This window comes from Stegostoma tigrinum, chromosome 4, assembly GCF_030684315.1.
Source record: "Stegostoma tigrinum isolate sSteTig4 chromosome 4, sSteTig4.hap1, whole genome shotgun sequence".
Lineage (NCBI taxonomy): Eukaryota > Metazoa > Chordata > Chondrichthyes > Orectolobiformes > Stegostomatidae > Stegostoma > Stegostoma tigrinum.
Genome location: NC_081357.1, coordinates 117289593 through 117315117, shown reverse-complemented (window position 1 = coordinate 117315117; position 25525 = coordinate 117289593). Strand labels below are relative to the sequence as shown.

Below are 25525 nucleotides of genomic sequence, written 5' to 3'. Positions count from 1 at the left end.
ATCACTAGAAGATGGGCTGGCTGGCTGGCAGAAAATAGATCATATGTATAAATGGGTCTTTGATTAGCTGGATTTGACAAATTGAATCCTGCGGGGATCTGAGTTGGGATCTCAAGCTCTTATAAAGTCCATCAATGGCTTGCAGGAGGCCATCAAAGGCAATGGTAGCTAACTTTGAAGATAACACCAAAATCCTCATTCAGGAATTCAGGCACATGTATCAGATGACTGTGTAAGTCTCTGCTAATTCAATGAGACCAGTCAGCTGCTACCTATCATTTACAGCAAAAGCTGTTTAATAACCTTTGAGAGAGAGGAATTCAAAGTTAGATGGTATTGGCTGCAGTGTTATTTAAGTCACTCATACTAAATTTCCATTTATCACACTCTGCATGTTGAAGTAATGGAAACACATGACAACCAACCCCACATTAATGACTCCTACATTCAGTCAGCATCTGGGAAAGAGAGTCATTGGATTCAAAACATTAACTTGATTTCTATGTCCATAAATGTTGTCAGACCTGCTGAATTTCTCAAGCACTTTCTGTTTACCTTTATCAATGATTTGTGTTTAAGTCTAGAGGTAGTTCCAAATATAAGGCATGATAATTCCTTCAAGGTCAAATTAAACTGCAAAGAGATATTAATTAAGTTGGACAGAATGGGCTAAATGTAGCAGATGAAATTAAATATACATAGTGGACATGTAACTCAAAACAATTATGTTCTGATAAAAAAACATTAATTAAAGCAACTGTTGAAAACAGACTATGGGTAAGTCAGAATCAGTCAAAGTAAAGAATTGCTTTATGTCTTGGCTACAACCCTCTATCAGAATTGTAACAAAACTAACAGCATTTCAGATAGGATAAGAACAAAGAAAGGAGAAGGGAGAAACAGCTGCTCACTCTAGAGAGGAAGTAGAATAGAATGCCCTTTTATCTGCTTGAAAGAGAAACAAGAGACAGTTAAGTGGCCAAGGTGATGTTAGCAGGAGATGATGTGAAGGGAGGAAGCACAATAAAAGGAATCAAAGACTGGCGAGACAAAGAATGTGTGAATAGCAGAGTAAGGAGGGGGAGGGGGAGGGTAATGAGGTCTCAAATTGAAACAGTAAGAGTTGGAAAACAGCGTAGGTTTCAGCAACCTGAGGAGAAGGAAATCAGGCCATAATCAACATAGTAATCATTCTTCCTTCTTTTTAAGTCCATTTTTTTTAGTTTAAACAACGAATTACAACCTAAAAATGAACTCCAGGTGATCTTAATTCTTGGAAAATGAAACAAAATACACAGTATCTACATTATGTAAGACGAATCTACATGAGGAAAAGCAGTGAAATGCATATTTCAATTTCATAGTGAAGCTCTTTATGACTTTATTTGACATTATCCATTGCTCTTTATCTATCCATTACAGCCCATAGAATTTTTTAAACTGTTGAAGTATATACCTAAGATTCTATAGAATGCTAGGAATTTGGAGTGGGGTTTGACAGGGGGGAGGAAATATTTCTAGTCAACAAAAACAAAAGCCTCAAAGTTTACTGACTTTATTTTGTGAACTGGGAGCTTAGTAGCACTATTCTGACAATTTAGTCACCAAGACAGACCCCTTCCACCCCAGTTATAATCTCTTCCAACCATTTCTGTCAGGCAGAAGATGCAAAAGCTTATGCATACCAATAGATTCAAAAACAACTTCTTCCCTGCTGTTATTAGACTTCTGAATAGACCACTCAAATCTCAAATTTAATGTTGACCTCAGTCTTTGTGCACCTTCTCTGCAGCCATAACATTGAATTCCTTGCCCTATTCTATTAGCCTAATGTTCTTTGCATGTTATGATCTGCCTGTACTGCACTCAAAACAAAACTTTTCCCTGCACCTAGGTAAATCAAATCAACTACAACACTGGCATCTACTTGACAATGTGGAAACTTGCTCTGATATGTCCTGCACCCAAAAACCAGGACAAATCCAACCTGGCCAATTTCCACTCCATCAGTGAAGTGATGGAAGGTGTCATCAACAGTGTCAACAAGCAGCACTTGATCAGCTATAACCTACTCAACTGGCAGTTCAAGATAATAAAACGTGGAGCTGGATGAACACAGCAGGCCCAGCAGCATCTCAGGAGCACAAAAGCTGACGTTTCGGGCCTGGACCCTTCATCAGAGAGGGGGATGGGGAGAGGGAACTGGAATAAATAGGGAGAGAGGGGGAGGCGGACCGAAGATGGAGAGAAAAGAAGATAGGTGGAGAGGAGAGTATAGGTGGGGAGGTAGGGAGGGGATAGGTCAGTCCAGGGAAGACGGACAGGTCAAGGAGGTGGGATGAGGTTAGTAGGTAGGAGATGGAGGTGCGGCTTGGGGTGGGAGGAAGGGATGGGTGAGAGGAAGAACCGGTTAGGGAGGCAGAGACAGGTTGGACTGGTTTTGGGATGCAGTGGGGGGAGGGGAAGAGCTGGGCTGGTTGTGTGGTGCAGTGGGGGGAGGGGACGAACTGGGCTGGTTTTGGGATGCGGCGGGGGAAGCTGATGAAGTCCACATTGATACCATTGGGCTGCAGGGTTCTCAAGCGGAATATGAGTTGCTGTTCCTGCAACCTTCGGGTGGCATCATTGTGGCACTGCAGGAGGCCCATGATGAACATGTCATCTAAAGAATGGGAGGGGGAGTGGAAATGGTTTGCGACTGGGAGGTGCAGTTGTTTATTGCGAACCGAGCGGAGGTGTTCAACTGGCAGTTCAGTCTGGGCTCTGCCAGAGGCACTGAGTTCCTGACCAATTTAACAGCCTTGGTTAAAAAAGCACAAAGGAGCTGATTTCCGGGGGGAGGTGAGAGTGACAGTCCTTGATGTCAAGGTCACATTTGAATGAATGTGGCACGGAAACTGAACTGGACGAACCATATAAATACAGGGCTACAAGAGAAAGTCAGAGGCTACGAAATCTACATAGAACAGTACTGGCACTTTGGACCATGATGTTGTGCCGATCTATTATCTTATGTTGACCAAACTCTGGTGACAACTCACTTGCTCGCTCCCCAAAGCCTTTCCATCAATGTGCTATCAAGCAGCACTTGCTCAGTAATGACATGCTCAATGACACTCACTTTGGGTTCTGCCCGCGCCATTCAGTTTCTAACCTCATTTCAAGGAACAGGTCAGGAGTGTGATGGAATACTCCCCACTTGCCTGGATGGGTGTAGCTCCAACAACACTCCAGAAGCTTGATACCATCCCGAACAAATTTAGCCCATTTGATTGGCACCACATCCACAACATTCACTCCTTCCACCACTGATGTTCAGTAGCAGCAGTACGTACTATCTACAAGATGCACTGCATAAATTCACCAAGGGTCCTTAGGCAGCACCACAATGCTCCATGGTCATCACCATTTGGAAGAATGAGGGAAGCAGATGCATGGGAACACCATCACATGCAAGTTCCCTTCCAAGCCAATCACTGACCTGATTTGGAAATATATCATTGTTCCTTCAGTGTCACTGGGTCAAATCTGGTAACTCCCTCTCAAACAGCATTATGGGGGACCTGCATCAAATGGATCACAGAGGTACAAGAAAGCAACACCACCACTTTCACAAGGTCAACTGCACCCCAAAACAACAATGCTGTATTTCCACTCACAATCCATGGTCTTCCACATACATACTTGTCAAGACTGCTTGGAGATCGTAATAATATTTTAAAATGCAAATGTTGAAATGTCTAGAACATGTGAATTGTGCTTCTGGTAAACAAAGAGTAAATGTTACAATGAGTACTTTAAGTACTTTAAGTTAGAGTTACTGAAGTTACAGAGGAGCTTTAATATTTAATTGACTTGCACCCGGTTAGACCTGGATTTGCCTCAAACAGCTAGAGGACGAGAGAACTTCCAAGACATCGGGGACATTTCTGCTCCCATCCCCTGCGCCACTCCAAAGTTAGAAGTTCTGAGTTTGCATACAATAATTCAAATGGCGATTGCCTTTGTTGCAATTTTAATAGTAGAGGAACAAGGCGGAGAAAAGGTGGGCACAGCATCTCATAAAGAAGACATTCTCTCACCAGTAACACTTCCCCTCACCCACTCCTCAAATTTTACTGGCCACCCTGATCTTAAGGAGATCCTAGTGAGCATCTTTGCATGAGAAATCCATACTTTATTAGTGACAATACACTAGTATCAACTCCTGATGACTTACAACTCAGATTATGTACCTGAACTGCTGCATTTCTTACACCACGGGTTTATTTTTCTCAAAAGAAGTCTTCTGAAAGGCTGTATGATATTACCCAGGGACACATTTAGCTATGAATTAAAAATGAGCACTCGAAATTCACACTCCCACTGTTGCATAAATGCTGCTTCCTCAACATTTCACATCAGCTCTGATGAAGAGTCATCTAGACTTGAACCGTCAGCTTGCTCTCTCTCCACAGATAACACAGTGTGGAGCAGGAGGAGAACAGCAGGCCAGGCAGCTTCAGAGGAGCAGAAAAGTTGACGTTTCGAGTTGGGACCCATCTCTGTCCATGGATGCTGCCTGATCCACTGTGATCTCCAGCACCTCCTGTTTCAGTTCAGATTCCAATATCTGCAGTAATTTGCTCCTTCAGCCATGAATTCATCAGATAACTTGACACGTTTCTTGGTGATTGTGGAATTAATTTGGCATGACAGCAGCTCATTAGTATCGCATAATTATAACACCATGCTGACTTCTCCATGGACAGCAAGTACACATAAGTGAGTGGTATTACTAGCATGGAGCAGGTAGGGTCTTAAATTCCTTAAGGGGAAATGGATACCACATGCTGAATTATCCAGGCTATGTAATCAGATTCAAATTTCAGCAGCAGCAGCGCGAGCCAGCGTGCCGACGGGAAGGTAACTTTTTTTCTCCAGTATGAAAACTTACTTTGTGCGGAAGCGGCCTTCTTGTTTGGAGCGATGGGTGTGTGGAGACAACATGAGCCAGGAAGGAACTCATATATTCAGGCATTGTCTAAACCAGAAACAGTACACGTGTAGTGTCTCCCCCCCATCCCCCTCCTCTAACCAAAAAGAAAGGCTGTGTGGACGGTCGGTAAGGTTAGGCTTCTTTTTATTCTTCGGGAAATCTAGAGTAGAGGGAATGGAAGCCAGGGCAGTTGTATGCTCCTCTTGCAGGATGTGGGAGGTAAGGGTCACTGCTGGTGTCCCCTCTAACTTCACCTGTGAGAAGTGCACCCAACTCCAGCTCCTCAAACCGCGTTAGGGAACTGGAGCTGGAGCTGGATGAACTCTGGATCATTTGGGAGGCTGAGGGGGGTGATAGAGAGGAGTTAAGGTGATCACATCCAAGGTACAGGGAAAATGCAGCTGGGTGACTGCCAGGAAGGGGTAAAGGGAATAGGCAGACAGTGCAGGGATCCCCTGTGGCCGTTCCCCTCAATAATAAGTATACCACTTTGGATACTGTTGCGGGGGGGGGGGCACCTACCAGGGGAAGGCCATAGCGGACAGGTCTCTGGCACTGAGCCTGGCCCTCTGAGCTCTGGCACAGAGGGGAAGTGGGGAGACTAGGGGAGCAACTGTAGTGGGGGATTCGATAGTACGAGGTACAGACAGCGGTTCTGTTGACGCAAACGAGATGAACGGATGGTATGTTGCCTCCTGGGTGCCAGGGTCCGTGATGTCTCGGATCGTGTCTTCAAGATCCTTAAGGGGGAGGGTGCACAACCAGCAGTCATGGTGCACATCGGTACCAATGACACAAGTAAAGAAAGGATTGAGAATGTGAAAAACGAGTACTGCGAGTTAGGTTAGAAGCTGAAGTTCAGGACAAACAGGGTATTTATCTCTGGATTACGACCAGTGCCACGTGATAATGAGGCAAACAGCAGGGAGAGAGTGCAGCTAAACACGTGGCTACAGGCCTGGTGTAGGAGGGAGGGCTTCCATAATGTGTATAATTGGAGCACATTCTGGGGAAGGTAGGGTGTGTACAGGAAGGACAGGTTGCGCCTGAACTGGAAGGGCGCAAATATCCTGGGAGGGAGGTTTGCTCAAGTTATACAGGAAGGTTTAAACTCGACTGGCAGGGGGTGGGGAGCCAGATTTATAATTCAGAGGATGAGGTATTCAGCCTTCCAACAGACACAACAGGGAGTGAGGTTGTTTATAAAGAAATGCAGTCAATGGAGCATAATTGTGGACATACAGATGGTTAGAGGTGTGTATACTTCAATGCTAGAAGTACCAGAAATAAGGCAGATGAACTTAGAGCATGGGTCAGTACTTGGAACTATGATATTCTGATCATTACAGAAACTTGGCTAACTCAGGGAGAGGAATGGATGTTGGAAGTTCCGGGATTCACATGCTTTAAAAGAAATAGGGAGAGTGGAAGAAGAGGCGGGAAAGTGGCATTGCTAGTCAGGGCTAGTAGACCAGCTACTGAAAGGCAGTTTGAGAATGGTATGTCTAGAGTCAGTTTGGGTTGAGGTCAGGAACAAGAAAGGAGCAGTCAATTTGATGGGTTTTTTACAGACCCCCTAATAGTTGCAGAGAAGTGGAGGAGCAGATTGGGAGGTAGATACTGGAAAAGTGCAGAAGTCACAGGGTTGTCGTCATGGGTGACTTCAAGTTTCCAAATTTTAGTTGTAATAGTTTAGATGGAGCAGATTTTGTCCAGTGCATTTAGGAGGGATTCCTGACACAGTATGTAGATAGACCAACATGAGGAGAGGCCACTTTGGATTTGGTGCTTGGCAATGAACCAGGCCAAGTGTTAGACCTATTCGTAGGAGAACATTTTGGCAGTAGTGATCATAACTCTGTTACTTTTACAATAGTCATGGAAAAGGATAGGTACATACAGCAGAGTAAGGTTTACAATTGGGGGAAGGGTAATTACAATTCTGTTAGGCAAGAACTGGATAACATAAAATGGGAACAGATACTGTCAGGGCAGAGCACTACAGAAATGTGGAGATAGTTTAAGGAATGCATACAGTGTGTGCTCTATATGTTTGTCCCTAGCAGGCAGGGATGATGCGGTCAAATGAAGAAGTCTTGGCTCTCAAGAGAGGTCGAACGACTGGTCAAAAGAAAGAAGGAGGCTTATGTAAGGTTTAGGAAAAGAGGAACAGAAAAGGCTGTGGAGGGATACAAGTTAGCCAGGAAGGAGCTGAAGAACGAGCTCAGGAGAACTATAAGGGGGCATGAGAAATCCTTGGCAGATAGAATCAAGGAAAATTCCAAGGCTTTTTACATGTTCGTGCGGAATAAGAGAATGATCAGAGAAAGGCTAGGGCCGATCATGGATTGTAAAGGAAATTTGTGTGCGGACCCTAAAGAGATAGGAGAGGTCCTAGTGAATACTTTTCTTTGTATTCACAACTTAAAGGGACTTAGTTGTAGAGAAGGACAGTGTGAAACAGGCTGATAGGCTAGAGGAGGTCGATGTTAGTAAGGAAGATATGCTAGGAATTTTGAGGAAGTTGAATATAGATAAGTCCCCCGTGCCTGATGGAATTTATCCAAGGATTCTATGGGAAGCGAGGGAAGAGATCACAGGACTTTTGGCAACTGACTTTCATCCTCACTGTCCACGGGTAAAGTGCCAGAAGATTAAAGGGAGGCAAAAGCCATTCCCTTGTTCAAAAAAGGGAACAGGGATAACCCTGGAAATTACAGACCAGTTAGTCTTACGTCAGTGGTGGGCAAATTATTGGAAAGGGCTCTGAGAGATAGGATTTATAATCACTTGGATAGGCACAGTTTGATTGATAGATAGTCAGCATGGATTTGTGAGGGGTAGATCATGCCTCACAAACCTTATAGAATTCTTTGAAGAGGTGATCAATAATGTGGATGAAGGTGGAGCAGTGGATGTGGTATACATGGATTTAAGTAAGGCGTTTGATTAGGTTCCCCATGGTAGGCTCATGCAGAAGGTAAGGAGGCATGGGATAGGGGGAAATGTGGCAGATTGGGTTCAGAATTGGCTGACCCTTAGTAGACAAAGGGTGGTAGTGGATGGAAAATATTCAACACGATGCTCAGTTATGAGTGGTGTCCCATAAGGATCTGTTCTGGGTCCTCTTCCATTTGTGATTTCTGTAAATAATTTGGATGAAGGAGTGGAAGGGTGGATTCGCAAATTCGCAGATGATACGAATGTGGGTCGAGTTGTAGACAGTGCGGAGGGCTGTTCTAGGTTACAAAGTGACATTGATAAGAAGCAGAGCTGGGCTGAGGAGTGGCAGATGGAGTTTAACCCTGAAAAGTGTGAGGTGATTCATTCTGGAAGGACAAGCTTGAAAGCAGAATGCAGGGTTAAAAGAAAAATTCTTGGCAGTGTGGAGGAGCAGAGGGATCTTGGGGTTTATGTTCACAGTTCCTTGAAAGCTGCCACCCAGGTGGATAGAGTTGTTAAGAAGGTGTATGATGTGTTAGTTTTCATTAATAGAGGGATTGAGTTCAAGAGCCGTGTATTTATGCTCCAGCTATACAAAAACCTGGTTCAGCCACATCTGGAGTATTGTGTCCAGTTCTGATCACCTCATTACAGGAAAGATGTGGAAAAGATGCAGAGGAGATTTACCAAGATATTGCCTGGGGAGGGAAGATCTTATGAGGAAAGATTGAGAGAGCTAGGGTGCTTTTTTTTTAGATGACGAAGGATGAGTGGTGACTTGGTAGAGGTGTACAAAATGATCACAGGTATAGATAGAGTAGACAGTCAGAGACTTTTTCCTCAGGTGGAGGTAACTGTTACAAGGGGGCATAGTTTTAAAGTGAGTGGAGGTACATATAAGAGAGACGTCGGAGGTAGGTTCTTTACTCAGAGAGTGGTAGGTTCTTTACTCACAGCCGTGAATTTATGCTCCAGCTATACAAAAGCCTGGTTCGGCCACATCTGGAGTATTGTGTCCAGTTCTGGTCACCTCATTATAGGAAAGATGTGGAAAAGGTGCAGAGGAGATTTACTGTGGAAATGCCTTGACAGAGAGGGTAGTGGAGTCAGCCTCATTAGGGGCATTTAAGCAGCTATTAGATAGGCATATGGATGATAGTATAAGGTAGGGGTGGAGATTAGGTAGACCTTAGGATTAGGGTAAAAGTTCGGCAAAACATTTTGGGCTGAAGGGCCTGTGCTGTGTTGTACTGTTCTGTGTTCTATGTTCAAACCATCTTTGAGGAGGAACAAAAACAAAGTTGCTAGAAACGCTCAGCAGATCTGGCAGCATCTCTGAAGGAGAAAACAGTGAATGTTTCGGGTCTGGTGACCCTTCCTCAGAACTTTGAGTAGGCTACAGTACTGTAGTGGTTACAGTCTTGGATCGGTAAACCCCAGAGTGCAAATTCAAATTCCATCATGGTCATTTGAAAATTGAATCCAGCTTTCAAAAAGACATGTAAATAACATTCATGCCACACAAGTGCTGACAATAACCATTTCCCAGAGAAAGTCTAACCACATCTCCTTGGCATTAGCATCATTGAATTGTGGGAAAGAGAGAGAATTAAAGTTTAACATCCATCAAATTATTGTTATCCCTGAGACTGTTCACGGACTGAATTGTCTTTTAAAATGCAAGAAACATGGACCTGAAATGGTTGTGGTGATCACCTGACCACAGGTTGAGACTAACTTTGGGAGACCCATCTGCACCGAAGTCATCATTTTTCTCTAAAGCCATCACAACCAGGTGACTGAGTCAGTGTCAAGTCATTTACACCTCCTGTTTAATTCACACGTGTCTGATCATTTCACACAGTATCACCTGAAAGGCCCCCTTGCTAGTTCGGAAAGACAATGGAGTTAGATTGTGGAATGCACACGAGATTACATTTGAACAGCAATGTTCAAGCAGCAGGACACAGAAGGGAAAATGAAGCTGTGACAACAAACTCTCCTCCTGCCTGTTTTTCTCATCACCTCAGATAACTATACCCAGAGTCAACACCAATTAGGCAAACAACCGTTCACTGAGAATTCAACAACCTAGAGATGCCACTGCTGCTGACACTAACAATCTAACATCTCAAGGACTCTAAAAAGCTTTTAAACGGGGTAACCATTAATCTCCGATTCTGTATCAGACCGTAAACTTATCTTCGATGTTTGTGTGCATAGTTGCTGTCACACTTTTATGATTTTTCTCAGGGCTAGTAAGCACTAAAATACTGCATTCTTTCATTCAAGAAAACCTTGGTCATTAGTTCTTTAATTTTCGAATGAGCTATTTTTTAACTGACTTGTGATAACTGTGTACCGAAATGTTTGTTGCGACTGACTCCAAGGGGGTTTTAAAGGAGGGAGTCAATATTCCCTCTCACCTGATAGTAACAATCAGCAGCCATGATCTTGTTGATGCTGATGAGGGTTGACGGGTTGTACAGGCTAGTCATACAAGTATTCAATCATACAGCACGGTAACAGACCCTTCAGTCCATGCTGAACATAATCCCAAACCAAACTAGTCCCAACTGCCTGCTCCTGGCCCATATCCCTCCAAACATTTCTTAATCATTTACTTATATAAATGTCACTATTTCTCCTTCTCCTATTTCATCTGATCTCAAGATTATGAATTTACAATATTCATGAAGCAGAGAGATGCCAGTGGGGTGAGTCATCGCTTCTCAAAAATTCAGGGAGAGCAGGTTAATTAATCGACTCAATAAAATGCTCCTCCTCACTCCCCAAAGTTTTGTCAACGTCCATAAAACATGAGTCAGAAATGTTCCTCCTGCCGGAGGAACTGAGTTCCAGCAACATGCAAGAAGTTTATCATTGCCCAGAATCAAACTGTCCACTCAGATGACATCCCATTCACCCACAGTAAAATAGTGACATGCTCCAACACTTGCACATAGTGTATTATCACAAGATGTACCACAGCAACTCACTAATACTTCTTTCGCAGCACCTCCCAAACTTGCAATCTCTACATTTGGAAGAGCAGTAGCTGGGTGATAACACCGCTACCCACAAGTTCCCCACAAGTTGCATATCACTCAGAAATATACCACCACTGCTTCATTATTGCCGGGTCAAAATCCTTGGAGACACTCCCTATCAAAACTATAGTAGTAGCTTCACCATTTATAGTGGCCATGCTACACGTTGCTGAGTGTGGGGGCAGTGCGTTTCAGTGAACTTTAAAATTTCAGATTTAGTGAAAGTTTCTGAGATGCCTGTATCCTGGTCAGACAGTCAAGTGAACAGAGTTTGTCATTAAAAGTTGCAGTCCGCTTCTTCCACAACTTCATGTAAATCACAAGACTCTGACAGTGTTCTCTGGTCCTCACAATGATATCAAAATTTACAGAATATGACTAACTAAATGAATGAGACATCACTGAAACGTCTCCTGTATAACCACTATATGTTTGACCACAAAGTAAATGCTTAATTTCCTTAATTACAAGCAACTCAATCCTGAGCATACTCTTTCACAATTCTGTTTGGTGACCTTATAGAGATCTATAAAATTGTTGGAAGTATGGATAGCATAGACAGCCAACTGCTTTTCCCCATAGTAGGGGAGTCTAAAACCGGAAGGCATAGATTTAACGTGAGAGGAGAGAGATATGAAAGAGTCCAAGGTGCAATCTTTTCACAGAAAGGGTGGTGAGCATCTGGAATGGGCTTACAGAGGTTGGAGTGGATGCAGGTACAATTCTGCTATTTAAGAAACGTTTACACTGGTACATGGATGGGATAGGTCTGGAAGGATATGGACCAAACACAGTGAAATGGGACTAGATTAATTGTGAAAACTGTGTGGCATGGGCAAGTTGGGCCAGAGGGCGTGTTTCCATGCTGTAAATCTCTATGATTGTACGGCCTGTGTGCCGAAGCAAGCCTTTCTTCCCAGCTCTTCCCCACTATTCAGTGCTTCTCTGAGGTGTGATCTGATGGCTGGATTTGTTGAGAGTGGTGGTTTGTTGTTCCTGCTGCTCATAAAATTCGTTGAACTAAGATGTCTCCTCTTCTTGAGGCAGATTATTTCCAATCGAGGACAATTCTGGTTCCATCATCAGAGCTCGTGCCTGTGCTGTTCAGTGGTACCTTGGTGGGTAACTCTCCACTGTAACCATTCTCAACAACAATACACACTTGAACTTCACTTTCAAAGGGCAGTCATATGCAGCTTGAATCCAGTCAACTATTGTTACAGTAAGATCTCTGTATCAAATGGCTTGACTGTTAAATAGCAGGTCCTGAAAACCTTTAGGGGAAGCATGGTTTATTGATGGAACAGCTGGCTTTGTGGTCAATGCCATCTGTCTATGTTTTCGTGCAGGAGTAGTCATTGACTGGTCCCATGGTGTTTAAGGTGACAGTCTCTTGAAGAATGATGCTGCAAATCAGCAACCCATCAATGGAGACTGACTTTAAATCCTGGATGTACGATTAATGTTCCTAAAAATCCTGCTTTTCAGGCACTCGCCCACTCGTTCTGGTCCCATGATTCCAAAGTACTTTTTAGTATCCTTCTTTTGCAATACAAAAACTGGAAGGTTGGCAGATCCTCCCCAACACCTAATTCCTCACACTCTGAGTTACCTGATATCATATCTGCACTTATTCTCAGCCTGAGGTATCTGAGCTGCTGCATGGGAGCAAGAGACACAAGAAGGTGGCAATTAGATGGTAACAGAAAAACATGGAAGAAAACAGCTGGAAGGCAGTTCTTTTCAAACCTCTTCCTGGAGTGAACCCATTTGATCCCTCAGACCGTATGAGACCCCATAGTGAAAATGTAGAGGCAACAAGAGCTGGTGAGAGGCCAGTGGGCCTTTAGTGGCCAAGGAAGTGGGAGGGATGTGGCTTCAATTCTTGATTCAGAGCCTGGGAGGTTGGAGAAACAGTGTTGAGTTTTGGACGTGTTGAGGAAAAGGCAGCTTCTTCATGAATAAGGAAATGCTCAGCTATTCACATGCCTTTGCAGCAGCAGTATTGGACCTCAGAGCACAGACCATTAGGTAAGGACCATACAAACTAAGGAACCATGAGCATAGCTTCCATTTTTGTCTTCCTACAAAGCAGTTTGAATCAAAAGAAATGGAATGTTAATGTGCCTGCCTGAAAATTCAAAGGATGTCATGGTAACTCCATTTCGACGCTAAAAAATCAATGGTACTGTCCTGCTGTCCTCACCATCTCCCTCAACTAGAATACATTCGTCCGCCATTATTCTGTGGTAAGACGTTGAATTGTCCAGAATGCTGTCCTGGTGCACTGCTGGATACATTGAGAAATTACCGCTTCAAACAAGACGGAGGGATTCACAATTGAAGCTTGCATTCATGGGGGATGTGCTTTCTGGAGAACATGGTAGATCAAGCTGCAAAGCACTTCACGTCATCTTTAAGTCATTCTCAAGTTATGAAAGGTGCTTTACAAATGCAATTCTTTCATGTCCTTCTTTTCACCCCTAGCCTGCAATGGCACACCCTTATGTTCCTTTCATCCTCTCAGATTCGATCATCACCAATTTTTGAGTTCCAGCTCAAAGTCCATTCCTAAACTTTGCTTTTCTATCTCACCTCCAAGCTAGGGAGAAAAATGGAAATTCAAATTCTAGCCACATAAGGCTGGAGAGGTCTTGTGGTACAGTAGACCGTGTCTTGCCTATTAGCTAGAAGTTCTGGGTTCAATATACATGCTGTGATCTGATGTTAATGAAAGATCTGCTACTGAAACAGCTAAACAGCTCGATTTTCAACCCATGCAGCCTTCCAAAGTTTGTGTGAACTGAATTGAATGATTTATTGTCACTTGTATTTCAGGGAAAACACAGTGAAAAGTTTCAACTACCACCACGCTCCAGTGCCATTTTGAATAACTTAAAAAGAAAGATAATAACTGAAAGAGAATCCATCTTTGTTCTTTATCCACTCATCCAGTTCAAAGCTTCATCCCTCTGCTACTACCATGAGTCCCCACAACAAGTGCCCCCAGCCCCGTCACAGATGCCTTGAGTGCTGAACCCTCTCTTCAGGCACCATCTCTCACCCCTGGGCCCACCTCGCCAACTTCAACAATGCCCCTCCATCAACAGGTAGGACCGAGAGAAATTCCTGGTCAGCCTTGTCTCATGCAAAGCAGTGCCCCTCAATTCATAGCCTCAGAGTGGCAGAGTTGTGACCTCTTCCGGAAAATGCTAGTTCGGGGAATGGACATAAACGCACACTTTGTCTGCCTCAAGCACGTCAAAAGCCTTTAAGTCTAAATATAGAGAAGGCTCGGTGAGGTATTCTTTCCTCTGACTGTTGTGGATTCATGCACAGAGGTTTGGTAAACACTCCACTTCAACAGTGAGGGAGCACTGCACTGTTTAAGGTGCTGCCTTTTGGATATGAGCTCAAGTGGAGTTTATACTTAGTTTATGTACGTCTTGGCAGATATAGATAATCCTGTGGTGCTACTTGGGAACAGCGGGGATGTCATCCCTGGTGTTCTGGCCAATATTTCGACTTCGATCTGTTTTAGTGATGTTAGCTACCTGCTTGTGACCCCACTGCTGTATGTTGGCTTATGTAGTATGGAAGTTAGCTGCCTCATTTCTTATGTTACAACAATCTCTACATTACAAAAGTATTTCAATGTCTGGAAAGTACATGGGGTATCCAGAATCGTAAAAGGCTCCACATAGATACAAGTTAGTTACTGTCGTCCACACGCCCTTCCCTAATCTGATCCACTCACTTTTCACTGGATTGCTATGTTTTACCTTTGTACTTTGCTTTGTACCCATCTCAATATATACTTGCATTTACAAACTGACAAAAGTGAGGCAGTTTATTTGTACCCCAAAGGCATTCCATATTTTGACTGCTGTCAACACTTCAATCCAGTTGTCACCTTATTGAAAAAATTAAGAGATCTGTCAATCAACCAAAGAGAATAAAAATAAAAATGCTGGAGAAACTCTGCAGGTTTGGCAGCATAGTTAGACAGAGAAACAGAGCTGGTGTTTCTAGTTTGATAATGACTCTTCATATGTGTTTCAAAGCTCCTGGAGTCCAACAACAAGCTAAATTCAAAAATACTGAACAAAAACCAAAAGAACTGTGGATGCTGCAAATCGGAAACAGAAACAGAAATTGCTGGAAAAACTCAGCAGGTCTGGCGGAATCTGTGGAGAGAAATCAGAGTTAACGTTTTAGGTCCAGCAACCCTTCCTCAAAGCTGATTCCTTAAAAATGCTAATTCTCTTAATGATGTTGCAGCTGTACAAAACTCTGGTGCAGTCGCACTTGGAGTATTGTGTACAGTTCTGGTCACCGCATTATAGGAAGGATGTGGAAGCATTGGAAAGGGTGCAGAGGAGATTTACTAGGATGTTGCCTGGTATGGAGGGAAGGTTTTATGAGGAAAGGCTGAGGGACTTGAGGCTGTTTTCGTTAGAGAGAAGAAGGTTAAGAGGTGGCTTACTAGAGGCATACAAGATGATCAGAGGATTAGATAGGGTGAACAGTGACAGCCTTTTTCCTAGATGGTAATGGCTTGCATGAGGGGACATAGGTTTAAATTGAGGGGTGATAGATATAGGACAGATGTCAGAGGTAGATTATTTACTCAGAGAGTAGTAAGGGCATAGAATGCCCTGCCTGCAACAGTGGTAGACTCGCCAACTTTAAGGGCATTTAAATGGTCATCGGATTAGCATCTGGATGACAATGGAATAGTGTAGGTTAGATGGGCTTCAGATTGGTTTCACAAGTTGGTGCAACATCGAGGGCCGAAGGGCCTGTACTGCGCTGTAATGTTCTATGATCTATGTTTAAACTGCCCAATTTCAACATTGTGATACAATCATATCATGTTCCTTTATTCCTGCCTGGTCTTGGAATTAAAATTATTTAATGACAATCAGGTTTTCAAAATCCTGCTATTATTATTCAGGCCTCCTGAAGGTTTGCAGTCCCATTACCACAATCTATTTATTGCAGCCCTCCAATCCCTTGCCTGTTGTCAGCACCTTCAATCTCATACTTCACCATCATTTTTCAAGAGACAATGGGAGTCAGCATGCTGCTGCTTTTTCAGTCTACTCTGGACTTAGTAATTACAAAAACATTTTCTTTTGTCTCAGGTCAACGTCTCCTGAGTTATGCCCTTGTAATTTCTTGCCTATTCCTACAAAATGCTGTGTTGTATTCTTCAAAACAAGGGGACGCGATGAGCTAGAGATATTATCGAGGCTAGCCTATTAAAATACAGATGCAGGTAATGTTCTGGGGTCCTCAGTTCAAATACCACCACAGCAGATGGTGGGAAATTTGAATTACAATGAAAATATGGAATTAATAGTTTAATGATGACCATGAAACAATTACCAATTGTTAGGAAAAGCCCATATAGTTCACTAATGCCCATCAGATAAGGAAATCTTCCGTCTCTCTGGCTTACATGTGACTCCAGACCCACAACAATGTGGTTGACTCCAAACTGCCCTATGGGCAATTAGGGATGGACAATAAATGCTGGTCCAGCCAGCGACACCCACATCCCATGAATGAATAAAGACAACACTGAACATTTTGTATACAACTGTATATCTAATGAACTGAAATGAACAGTCCCAGAGGACCATCGGTTACACTTTAAGTTGAGAGAGACGAGTGATGGTGAGTTAAACTCCTCAGGTGTGGCAAGGTTGAGAAGGTAAAGGTTCCATGGTGACTCCTGCTGGTATGGGAACTGAACCCAATCTGGGGGCGTCACTGTGTATCCCACAAACCAGCCGTCCAGCAACTGAGCTAACCAACTCTAATAAGCTGAGTCATGTCTCTTTCAGCTAACAATATAAACATCAGAAGTAAGACAGGTGCAGTGCAATTAGTGTGCATTCATTCGCACTGCCGCAACATAGCAGCGCATCTTGACAGACGAGTTTATTCAAACCAGACTGCCACTTGTAACTGATCAAAATGCAGTAATGTCAGATTTCTACTGGTTCTGCTTGTTCACAAAATATCAACACGGTTTCTGTAATCGAAGAAAAAGAGCTAGCAACAAACTCTTTTAAGTCTTGCAGCTCGTTGATAAATATGTACAACACATATCTGCACCAAACAAAGTCATTCATATTTTTATTCAACTGTTTGGGGATAACTAGGTTTCGTCACAGTTCTGGTCGCCACATTACCAAAAGGATGTGGACGCTTTGGAGAGGGTGCAGAGGAGGTTCACCAGGATGTTGCCTGCTATGGAGGGTGCTAGCTATGAAGAGAGGTTGAATAGATTAGGATTATTTACATTGGAAAGACGGAGATTGAGGGGGGACCTGATTGAGGTCTACAAAATCATGAGGGGTATAGACAGGGTGGATAGCAAAAAGCTTTTCTCCCCCTTCCAGAGTGGGGGACTCAATTACTAGGGGTCATGAGTTCAAAGTGAGAGGAGGAGAGTTTAAGGGAGATATGCATAGAAAGTTCTTTACAGAGAGGGTGGTGGGTGCCTGGAACGCGTTGCCAGCGGAGGTGGTAGACGCAGACACATTAGCGACTTTTAAGATATTTGGACAGGTACATGGATGGGCAGGGAACAAATGGACACAGACCGTTAGAAAATAGATGACAGCTTAGACAGAGGACCTTGATCGGCGCAGGCTTGGAGGACCGAAGGGCCTGTTCCTGTGCTGTAGGTTTCTTTGTTTCTTTGTTATGCCATTGTTTAAAATGTCCAGATTTCAGACCGCTATCTCAATGAGTTAGATGAAGAATCTTTTCTTTTTATTTGCTGGTGGGAATATGGACATCACTGGATTGGACAGCATTTATTACCTATTCTTTGAGGAAGTGGTGCTCAGCTGCTTTCTTGAACTGCTGCAGTCCGTGTACTGTAGGTACAGCTACTCATTGTGAAAATGACAAGAATGCGCAATGTCCAGCAGGCGACCCACAGCTGTTTTCATTGCTCTAGATGCAACAACTGAACTTATCTTCCTTCCTTGGACATTTCAAATTCAGATATCTATTGAAAATTAGTTCCTGCTGGCACAATCTCTTTAACGTCACTTTAAACAAACTTCTCAGCTGGGACTGAGTTCAGCTGTTCACAAAGATAAAGTAACTTCAGTTGAATTTTCAGAGCAACAAATTGTTAGCCGTTCTAACAATTTACAACCTAGATTACAACCAAAGAGAGTGCCATTCCACATTAGAATTGGACGAAAAAAACTTTCCGAAACAAAGCAGAAGGAGCATGTTCACTGTAGCACCGCACACTGAACACATGCAGACACTGATGATACTCACACAGCCGGAAGTGACTCTGGAGAGTCTCCCCTGAGGAACACTGGATATAACACATCTTTGGAAGCTTATGCACAGGATACAGGGCTACCGGGCAGATTACAGGAAAATCCAGGATGGCTAGTCACCCAGCTGTAAGTTCCTTCCATGTGGCACACAAGACAGCGTCCTCTCACTGATACACAACAGTCAGTCCCTCATTCTCTCTACATTATTGCTCCTCATTCATAAGCATTTATAGATCAGCCTCACTTAAACTGTGTTTTTGTCCAATACCTTTCTCCATTTATCGGGTGCCCCTCTCAGGTCATCCATTTCAAACTTCTACAAATTCTTATAGATCATCTACCATTTGACAAGCAGTTCAGTTTGGCAACAATAAAAACTTGCATTTAAATTGCATCTCTAACAAAAGTAGAAGTAGTAAAGTATTTACTGCTCACTTACTGCATCCTCAGCTTTATTGGTTGTTTAAGGACATGCACCAACAATTTACATTGCACACAACGCTATACTCTCAAACTCAATCAATGCCAAAGGAGGGACAAAATGTGTTGCCCTCATTACTTACAGTGTGCTCATTGTCCCTGTGGCATATCAACAACATAAATTGGCCCATAGATGTTTGTAATCAACACCGAGAAGGTACATGAGCAATTATCTGAAATCAGGTATATGATGAGTGTGTATTTTGTTTAAATTTCATTTGCCAGCATTTGAAAACTTCAGCAAAAATAACATTATGATCTATTGTTATCCATTTCTCCCCCTTACCTGTGGTGGACCATTCAGCAGAAGCCTGCGCGGATGAAATATCTCAGTTCTATTCTGCGCTTTGTTGAAATCCATATGGTTTTGTTTAGCGACTGTCCACTGGCGATAGTATAGGGATTGCTCTGTGGAAGTCATCATTTTGGCCAATGAAGGATGAAAGGAGGTAATCCATTGAACTGAATGGTGTGGAAGAAAGGATGATAGTTTAGCCACTCCAGAACTGTCCACTTTAGTAACAATCTCATAGATCAGTTTTGGTAGGAACACAGTTGGTGGTTGACTTGCTGCCTTCGTCCTTGGGCACTGGGATGACATTTGTCCCAGAATTGGAGTCTGAGTGGACGAAGAGCCTGAAGAAAAGGTTTTTGAGCTTCTTTGTGAGGTTTTGTAGTTGTCGATTTGATCTAAGTTTATTCTATGCTTTTCTGAATACTGAGTCTCATGGTGAGGCTTTTGTTGCGTGCTGTCTGCTCTCAGCTTGGATTTCTCTCTGGTCACACTGCTGTCCTCAATATTAGCAGGTTCAACTTGCAGTGGATGTCTTGCAGTATCCTCTGCTCCAGAAGGATCACCATCGCAAAGTAAGCCTAATTTTGCACGGAAAAAATAAAGATATTAATTTGAGGCAAATGAAAAATCACTACAAATTTCAGTAATTTAAGAAATAGTAAATGAAAAGCTGAAAATGCTGGAAATATTCACGAGTCAGGCAAAATCAGTGGAGAGAGAAACAAAATTAGTACTTTACTTGTTTAAGAGTCAGATGAAGCAAAGGATGAAATAGAACTGCAGACCAAGGCAGCTTCGAGAGAGAGACAGTCTTGGAAAAGGCAGAAAGAAGCATATGGTATACATTGCTTTGTGCCCATAGATCTTAGGGTGCAACAAGAGGAGTGGATCAGAGAATGCCAAATATTTTGGTGGTGTCCATAATCATAGATGGATCTGAAACAGATGGAATTTGGTTTGATGTTCACTTGGAATAAGTCGGAGTGAGAGACAGCAGCTAAGGAAAGTGCAGTGGCTGGGAAAATATGCTTTACAAGATAGCTCACCAAACATAAGAAGGTGAGCTGACATTTGCAATGAGAGTAAACAAGGTAAACACGCCAGGTAGAAATTCAATCAGTGAAATGGACAAAACTTCAGGGTGAGTCTTCCTGGAAGGTAAGTAGCAGTGTATTAAAGACAAATACAAACATAAAATACTGCAAATGCTGGAAATCTGAAACATAGACAGCAAGGTCTGGAAATATTTTGTATTCTCTATTGTTCTTTGTACCACCACCCGTTGCTGAACCTAAACTTGTTTAAAACCTGTCACAGTGTTACCTTATCTTTAATTCTGATTAAAGGTCATGGATTTGAAAAGTTGCCTTTGGTTTTTTTCTCTCTCCATAGATGCTGCCAGACCATATTTCCAGTATGATCTGTTTTTAATACAGATTTCCAAATCTGCAGAATTGTGCTTTTCTGGATTTGATATTCTGGGTCTTTGACCCTCAAAAGCATTTTACTTACTTGATGTTTTTGATGACCTAGACGAAGCTGACTGATTAGAATAGGAACGTTGTCTCTTATTATTACTGTTCTTTCCTGAGTCTGCAACTGTTGTCACTAAAACAAGGGCAACAAATAGGATGTCACAGCAAGTCACAAGTCATTGGAGCACATTTCTAGTGTATTTCACACAGAGTAGTGACCATTAGCTTCACCTGCAACTAAAAGCAATGTTTTTGATTCCCTACCTCTGATCCTTACAGCAATGTCTGGCGAAGAAGATGAGCTAGTGGGTTCCAAAGCTTTGCAAACTTTAGAGATGTGAAAAAATCCTCTCTTGTCCCTGTGCCATCATATGGTGAAGCAGCTAATATTCCACTGAACTAATTTTATATGTGGAGATAAGTGGCTAGGCTACAATGGCTGGATTATATCCAGTTCAGGGCACCTTATTTTAGGAAGCATTTCAGGCCCAAGAACAGGATGCAGAAAAAAATCACTATGATTAATGTCAGGGATGAAAACAATTAGTTAGAAGAAAATATTAAAGAAAACAAAGCCTTTTAATTGGAGTGGAGAAAATTTAATAATTCTAAAAGGAATAAGCAGAATTAAGAGGGATAACTAAGGAAACAATTACTTCCATTGATTGCCTGGTAGATATAAATTGTCAATCAAAAGAACAAGGGAAGATAGTTTTTCATTTAAAAAAACGCTATTAGATAGCAGCTAGGACATGGAATGCACCTTCAGAAACATAAATGGAAACCTAATCCATAATGATTTTGAAAAATCATGTGGATAAATATCTGGGGAGAAAAAATATGCGGAAAGGACAGGTGGACCCTGTTGTGTGTTTTTTCAAGAACATGTTCTTTCATGCTCTGAGGAAGGGTCACTCAACCTGAAACATTAACTCCAATTTGTCTCCACAGATGTTGCTAGACGTGCTGAGCTTTTCCAGCAATTTCTGTTTTGGTTCTTTCAAAGAGCTAGCAGAAATACAACCAGCTGAATGGTCTCCCTCTGTAATGTTATGCAGTACCAATATTCATGTAGTATCAATATTCCATGGCTCGTCCCTTGCGTTCAGGCTTCAAATTGTACTCCATGCATACTGAGCCATGCAGACCATAGTATTTCTATACCCTGTGATTCATACCTTCAGAAAGTAGATGGGAGCATGATCAATTTCCACACATAACAGGGAGTAGAAATTTCATAAAATTGAATTTGCTGATTTTGATTCAGAACACAAAAGGCAGGTAAAGTCCCACCTCTACTTCTCTCCTCACACTTCTCAAAAGCAGCAGCACATCCAACAATACATTGCTACTGGGGTTCCCAGCTACTTTGCTCACTCAGAGTCCTCATTTTGGGTGAGCATAGTAAGTGGAGTTAGGCTTTTAAATGACAGTGCATCAAAGCCAAGCCTACACATTGAATACCCAGCATGAGGAGGTGCTGGTGCTGGACTGAGATGGACAAAGTCTGAAGTCACATGACACCAGTTTACAGTCAAACAGGTTCATTTGAAATCACAAGCTTTTGCAGCATAGCCCTTTCATCAGGGCTTCACCTGGTGTCATGTGACTTCTGACTATCAAATATCAAGAACTATGAATGTTGCTGTAGGGAGGAATAGTCTTCAGGAACTGAAAACCTGGTCTTTTAAAAAAATATTTTCCAATATGGAGACAGGATGGTTACTTATGACATCCCCAACACTAACCTGCCGACTCGAGTTTACAACAACACTGAACAAGGGTCAAAGCTGGGATTGACTCAGTTCTATGGTATGTAGATCATTCAACCATCAAATCATCATACTCTAATCAGACTTCATCGACTGATCTCAAAAACCACATACTATTTAGTTATTGTGTCAGCTTGTTTGATTCAAAACAATGTACCTTCAACTGCAACACTATCCTCATCATCGTCAGTGCTGCCTGGTTTATCCAAGTCACTCTCAGAGTGATCGCTTGCTGTTGTCTGCCCAGGGGTTTCAGGAACCACATAGCAAGCTGCTAGCCCCAGTTCTTGTTCCAAAGCGGTTCGCAAAAGACAAGTTGAGTTTATTAAACGTAAATCATAGTACTTTGCAGACCTGTGCATGGACGAAAGCAGAGAACTATTTACTGTAATGTCAAGTAAACTTTCTGTTTATCTAATCTACTTCAACAACAAACGGTGCCTACAGATCAGAACAAGAACTCTGGTAGATCAGTAACCTGAAACACTGAACTAGATTTTCCTAACATGATGGCATCTGATTTTGCAACTGCATCGGGCTACTGCCTCAATGAAGGTAGGAGTGCAACATTAGCATTCTGTGGGAAGCCACATGAGTGAGCTGTCTCCGAGATATCCATTTAAATATGGATGTTTAGCGGGATATAGAAGCAGTAAGCTGCATTTAGAGGGTACCTACTTGTATTTAAGCCAAGCTATCGGCCACAAGTATATGGAAGGGACAGCACATGACAAAGCAGGAAGATCTCAGAACAGGATGTATACAGGAGAAAAGATCACACAGCACTCACTGGGGGAGCCCTTCAGGAGTGGTGAGATTGACCTGATAATTTTGATGCTGATGGTGGAGTTGAATCCTGACCATGTAATGGTAGCAGCGGTGCAATCAGTTGGAGATGGTGAGACTGAAATGTGGCAGAGAAAGGGTGAAAGTTCCTTGAATGACTTATTCATGCACTTTGCAGCAACTTCCAACTGTAGGAGGGTATTTCCAGTAGATGGCTTCAGAAGAACCTTGAGGGATCCTTGGGATAAAGTGTTGTGGGCAGCTACCACACAGGACTGGTACTGAAAGATCAAGGTTATCTCCAATGAAGTAATTGGAGGGATTACTGTCACAGAAGTGAGGAACATCCTCAACCAATGCAGACCATGGACCTACCATGGTCTTATAATGAAAGGGTCATGAGGACAGCAGCAAATGATAGAGAAAAGCAGCTGTGGCTAGTCCCTATTGGAGACAGTAGGTCCAGTCACGCTTATCCAACTCGAGACATTGAGCCTTTGGGACAATATACAATATGGTTGGTTATGGGGACGCAATGGGAGCTGTTTTAGCATCTGTCAGAGTTTCCTGAGGTAGAGCTGTTTCCTAAGCTGAAAGTGGGTGAGTCCATTCATTACATGGGCTCTGCAAAGTCTCTGTTCATGTCAGCACATGAGTCCCACTATAGGAAGATGGACCGACCTCATGGAAAATCATAAGACACAGATGACATTGCTGAATGATTAGTGCCACTACTGAAGGAACCCCCAACTTGGAAAGCTGACCTCTCCACCTCCCTGACTGTGATATAGCTGATGCCCATGCCCTGATAACTGAGCTTGTTGTTGCACATTTGCAGCAAATGTAACCTGTCACAGTATTGCAGCGTTGACTCTGGCCCTGAAGAAGGGCGAAATGGCCATTTCAGTTGCTGGGGCACCCTCTCGAACAATCTGACTAGACAAATGCTCCAACCATACAGGGAAACATCATTACAGCTTGTAAAAGAGGGCACAGAAGTGCAGGTGGGATCACCTCTGGTGCAGATTATAGACCTTATGCTCCAAGTACACACTTTCATATGAGTAAAATAGCAAAGATTGAAACAACAATTTCTTGCATTATTTGTTTTGGAAAACAGCAACTCAGCCACATTATTCTGCTTGAATGTGAGGTCTGAGGGTTGCCATGTATGCTTAGAGAAGGCCTATGTGCCACAAGTTAAATCCCCATGAAAAGTGAAATTAGTCTTTGTATTCTTGATAGAGCTATTATATATAAAACAGCAGCTGGGGTTCAATTCTTTCATTCAAATGCAAACTCGATTTCGCACAAATTGAGCGACCACAATCTTTCATTTCCATTTTAAAAGCCATCACACTGAGAACTGGCATCACTCAAAATCTAGTTGTATTCCCAGCTTAAAGGAATTGCCTTTGGGAGGTACTGCTCACTGCACCTATTTTAGACCTAAAAGGATACTTTAAAAAATAACCTATATTTTTGGGGCATATGAACTTCAAGACTCTGACTCCAGCATCTACAGCTCCTGCTATCTCCTGAACACCAAGGCATGTTTTAATTTTAATTTACAAAGACCCAGTTGACTGAAAAGAAACAATTTACCATAATGCTTGAGGAAAGACCCTGTTTCAAAAATGCCATTCTTCTGAACAAATCCATCTTCAACCGGATTAATCAACATGCAATTTATAATATATTACACATTTCAAGAAAGAAGGGTTTCTTTTTAAATTTTAAAAGAGCTACATTTAAACCGCTCCTTGATAGCTCTGGTGACCAGGTGATTTTATATTCAGCTATATGCAAATATTTTTTATTCATTCATGGGACATGGGCATTTCTGGCTGGGTCAGCATTTAGTTGCCCTTGAGAAAGTGGTGGTGAGCTGCCTTGTGAACCATTGCAGTGCATGTTTTATAGGTGCACCCACAATGCCCGTAGGGAGGGAATTCCAGGATTTTGACCCAGCAGCAGTGAAGGAATGGCAAAGCAAGTCAGGCCAGTGAGTCGTTTGGAGGGAACATAGCGGTGATGTTCCTGTATATCTCCTTGTCTTTCAGGATGGTAATGGTCGTGGAGTTGAAAGATGCCACCACAAGATGCTGTCTAAGGAGCCTATATTTACAAAAGGTGTTTGATGAAGTGATGCATAACTGGTTCACCAGGAAAATTGAGGCCCAATGAATACAAGGACAGTGACAACATGGATACAAAATTGCCTGAATGACAGGAAATAAAGTATATTGAACAGTTGTCTGTCAGATGGTGCAAATGTACACTGTGAGGTTCCTTCTGAGCCTTTGCTATGTGTTAATGGGCTAGACGTACAGCATACAATTCCAAAAGTTGCAGATTTCTGAAAATATATTGTGAACTACAGGACAACAGTGGTAAACTTCAAGAAATTTGGGCACCACAGTGGCT

General features: G+C 42.6%; 1 protein-coding gene across 1 annotated transcript in view; it reads right to left on the bottom strand.

Moving 5' to 3' along the window:
• greb1 (growth regulating estrogen receptor binding 1) overlaps positions 1-25525 on the bottom strand; it is a 285761-nt gene that overhangs the window by 39669 nt on the left and 220567 nt on the right. The window contains exons 22-24 of the mRNA XM_048531862.2: positions 22470-22666; positions 20578-20673; positions 19057-19643 (exon numbers count right to left, since the gene is read on the bottom strand). Coding sequence (XP_048387819.1) covers positions 19057-19643; positions 20578-20673; positions 22470-22666 — 880 coding nt within the window. The remainder of the gene's footprint in view (positions 1-19056; positions 19644-20577; positions 20674-22469; positions 22667-25525) is intronic.